This window comes from Anneissia japonica, unplaced genomic scaffold (genome assembly GCF_011630105.1).
Source record: "Anneissia japonica isolate Jap-2015-1 unplaced genomic scaffold, ASM1163010v1 scaffold287736_len1891122_cov214, whole genome shotgun sequence".
In the NCBI taxonomy this organism is placed as follows: Eukaryota; Metazoa; Echinodermata; class Crinoidea; order Comatulida; family Comatulidae; genus Anneissia; species Anneissia japonica.
This window is the reverse complement of record NW_022756106.1, coordinates 1527702-1531989: the sequence shown is the minus strand read 5'-3', so window position 1 is coordinate 1531989 and position 4288 is coordinate 1527702. Positions and strand designations below refer to the sequence as shown.

General features: G+C 37.5%; 1 protein-coding gene across 2 annotated transcripts in view; it reads left to right on the top strand.

The window, feature by feature from the left end:
• Positions 1-759: 759 nt before the first annotated feature.
• The window catches only part of LOC117123962 (adhesion G protein-coupled receptor E3-like), a gene marked incomplete at its 5' end in the record, with an annotated part of 16862 nt that continues 13333 nt past the window's right edge, over positions 760-4288 (top strand). For both annotated transcript variants that reach the window (XM_033270062.1, XM_033270061.1), the window contains 2 exon segments: positions 760-788; positions 3709-3984. In XM_033270062.1, coding sequence (XP_033125953.1) covers positions 760-788; positions 3709-3984 — 305 coding nt within the window.

Genomic DNA, 4288 nt, shown 5'->3' with positions numbered 1-4288 from the left:
AGTATTATTATTAGTATTATTAGTATTGTATTTCGCATTGTTTTGTAATAACCTTGGTATCAGCGTCTCCGTCTAGGTCTTCTCTCCGATATATTACCCAATTAGGCATCTTTATATAGATAATAAGTAACATCATATTGACCTTAATAATATTGAGAAGCAATTCCATCAGTCAAACAGACCATATGCCAATGATAAATACACTACATATTTTGTACAAAATCTTTAAATTCAGATCACTTTTTCCAACCGAATCACCACGATTCTTTTGTGTCTTCTTTTTTTTTTTTACAAACATTGACAAAAATAAAACTTTTGTCTTACAGGCGATTCGGAATGTGATGTGACATATGGACATTCCTGTTACTTACTCCATTGTGTCGTAATTAATTCACAAACTGACTTTTTAACGTGGACAATTGTGAACAATAAATGTGTTGTTACTGGAGGTCACCTTGCTAGTTTTACATCTCAAGAAGAGTTCGATAGTGTAAAAGAGTTTGCTTTAAACCAAGAAAGTAACTGTAATTTCTACTTCATCGGGTTAAACCGCGACGCGGGGGAAGCAAGGGATGTAGCGGGTAATTGGAAATGGATATCGGGTGAGGAAAGAAATCCCAGTGACACCAGCTGGCTTATATGGGACAATAATGAACCAAATGGAGCCGACAGCGAAGCAGCAGGTGTTTACCTATCATTTAACTCTGGCAACACACTGATGATGACGGAACTCCGTCAGGATGATACCTTTCTTGGTAATATTCGGGGATACATCTGCGAGATGTCGTGTAAGGTTTGCTTTAAATTTCAATTTCTCTTTATTTCAGATAATGTCCATATCAAAACAAATACAAAGCAAATGAGATGGAAATAGAAAAAAAATGTATGTATACAACGAGGCATTTGCCTCAAGCTTACGTGAACTAGCAAATGCAACAAAACAAAAATAAAATAGGCATGCCAATTTCAATTGTTTCAATAATAATAAAAATGTGCAATAAACACTAGAAATGTTACCGTATCACGCTCCTATTATTAAAATATAATTTATAGTATTTTTTGTGTGATAATTACCGGTACCTCACTAATTAACAAATATCATCACTTAACTTTACGTTAACTAGAAATTCAGTTACAGACGAACGAAGTATTATCTTAATTACAATATATTACGCTTATTTTGTCAAGTCATGATACAAAATTAAGAACTCAATTGTGCCAAAAAAACATTAATATACAAAACAAAACGCTACAAACACCCGGAGCGGCTGGGCCACAGAGTGTACTGCGTTCTTTAACGCAGAATGCTGACTGACCCTTTGTAGCTCCGCATTTACAATTTTCGCAGCTCCCCCCCAGTTGGAAACCACCCTACGCCCCTGCATACGTGCTCTCAAATTGTTGTTGAAACCTTGCATTTGGATTGTGGGATACTTACGTTAAAGCACACTGCCCATTTGCACGTTGTTTTAAATTCTCGAATAGGCCTATTTACGTTAAAATCTCTTTTTTGAAATACGAATTTTTATGAAGGTAAGGATAGTTTCATTGTCCTGAATATATGGGCAGTCTGTATACGGGTCTGTCATGTGTTGATCTACAGTAGTAATGCTGTGTCAGGTCTACAATAGTAAAGCTGCGTCAGATATCCTACGAGGATCGGAGACTTGTCGGAGATATTATGGTATTACAACACTCACATTTCACAGACAGACAGGGGTGGAAGGGGGTTATGCAGCTGTCCAGCGGGGTAGAAGGTGTGATGGCGCACGACTGGAGGCAACAGTGGATCGGTTGAAGTATCCGTCTGCTTTCTTGTGTTTTCGACAATTCTGTGTTTACTTTGAATCTACTGTGAGCCTGCATTTTTAATAAATAATAATATTTATAATAAAGATTTATAAAGCGCACATCTCCACCAATGGTGCTCAAGGCGCAGTGTCAGTTACACCACAGAATAAACAAAATTCATATTAATTCCCAGGTGAATTTCCAGCAGAATCCGTATACCAATTATCCCATCGAGGCAGTGCTGCTCCCCATATAAGTACGCGCAGATACTCAAAGGCAGTATGTTGAGCATCAGCACCTTCCACCCCAGGATAAGCCCAGGGCTCCACTACCATGCACTGCAAAAGGAGCAGCATTGCGTCGACAGAGAAAAGTGGTATCATGTTTGTTGTTGTTTTTTTTTTTTTTTTTTTTTTTTTTTTTTTTTTTGTTTTTTGTTTTTTTGTGTTTTGTTTTGGTTTTTTTCTTCTTCATTTAAATAACATAAATTCAACAGAGGAACATCAAGGTTCTCTATACGCCTCGGTGAAGAGACGCAATTTTAATGTTTTTTTAAACACATTTATAGATCTAATATGTTTGACGGAGCAAGGCAAGGCGTTCCAAAGACGTGGAGCAGCAATACTAAAAGCTCTATCCCCGTAAGAGCGATATGACTTTGGTTGATGTAGTAATATAGTTTGTCACAAGAGGGCAAGTTATGCCCAGTAATATAAGGCCGAATCACGTCAGCTACATAGTCGAGAGCCAAACCATGCATACATTTAAAAACAATTAGGCCTAATAATATTTTTTGAAAAACAGTGCGGTGTTGTACCGGAAGCCAATGTAATGATTTCAGAGTATTTGTTATAATATGTGAGTACTTGGATGACTTGGTAACTACACGTGCAGCAGCATTTTGAATAAGTTAAAGCCGTTGGATTTGTTTATGTGGAAGTCCATACAAGAGCGAGATACCCATAGGCGTGAGGTAACAAATGAGTGAACAAGTTGTTCAGCAGCTGCATTGTCAATGTATTTCCTAATGCTTCTAATGTTACGTAAACAAAATGAAGATGTTGAAGTGATATTTGAAATATGTTAAAATATATTAGCATCCATAGTAACACCAAGATTTATAAAGTCGATTAAATAAGCTTCTGAAGCCCCTAAATTGTCATAGGCCTATTTATTTGGGGCGGGGGGGGGCTTCTTCCCCTGGACCACTTTCAAGACATTTTGAGTGACGCCCGACCACGCCCACTTCGGGCCACCCCAGCATATTTCCCCTCCAAAATTTTACTTTGTTGGCGACCGGCTCGCTCCTATAGTTCTGGTGGTGGAACAAGTCTTCTCGGATAAAGACTATAAACCGTAGACCCAGTGTACACAAATGCTCATGTGCACTTTAAAGAACCCAGTACATCTTTCGAGATGAGTAGGGCTACCCCGGTGTACTGGTTCACTCGGCCCTTGTCGTGGACAGATGAAAGTACGCCGGTTTACTGGCTGCAGAGGACATGAAGTGACCCTCAGGGGAGGAGAAAGTTATTGAAAAGTGCTAGTCCCGGGCGCATAGAGACCTCGTTTATTTGCACTATATAAATCTATTATTATTAGTATTGAAATAAATGTATAACATTAATCCAAATCCAAACTTCACCCTGGAGAAACTGCTTTACTTTAACGTCAGTTTCACTTAATGTGATTAGGCATATCATTCGCTTAAAGATCTATTGTTCTATGCTAAATACCAAAAAAAAAATCATAAAAATATTTTTTGAAATTAACTTGCCTATTTTGAAGTAACATAAAAGTTATCAACTTGAACATAGAAATTAGTTTATTTAAAAAATGTCTACCCTTCAGTTAACAGCGAAAATGATAGAAACACTTCCAGTCACTCCTTTAATTCTTATTATTTTGAATGACCAGTTGAACAAACGACAGTGATGACGACCGAGGTGCCTAATACTAGTGTCGGAATTTCTTCAACGATGGATATTCTTAACGTTACATTCACCGACAAAACGACTACAGGCTACCAATCTTTAATTGACGGAACCACAACAGACATTGTAACACGCACAGTAGGCCAAACAACTGGGGTTTTTGAGACCAGTAGCAGCCAGTTACGTACGACACCTGATGTTGGAAACCTCTCGTCATCTCCCGACAGTTCAACCACTGACACCAATTCTGTATTAACAGGTTAGATGTGTTGTATTTCATGATAAAGTCTGAAGGAATTCAAATTTTATGTTAATTTTCAAGTTCACATTAAATTTCATTGTAGTGACAGTGTATCATGAAATAAAATGAACAGGTTTCATAATTAAAGAAGCTCTCTCTGTATTGACACGGTCACAACGCGATTAGAGGCTCAGTAAAACTTAACGTTATCCTTCGTCACTTATGTAATACAATTACAATATGTAATACAATATGTAATACAATTGTTGATTTTTTTTTACCATGATTCAACCGAACCAAACACGTCAAGATGTGTATAAGA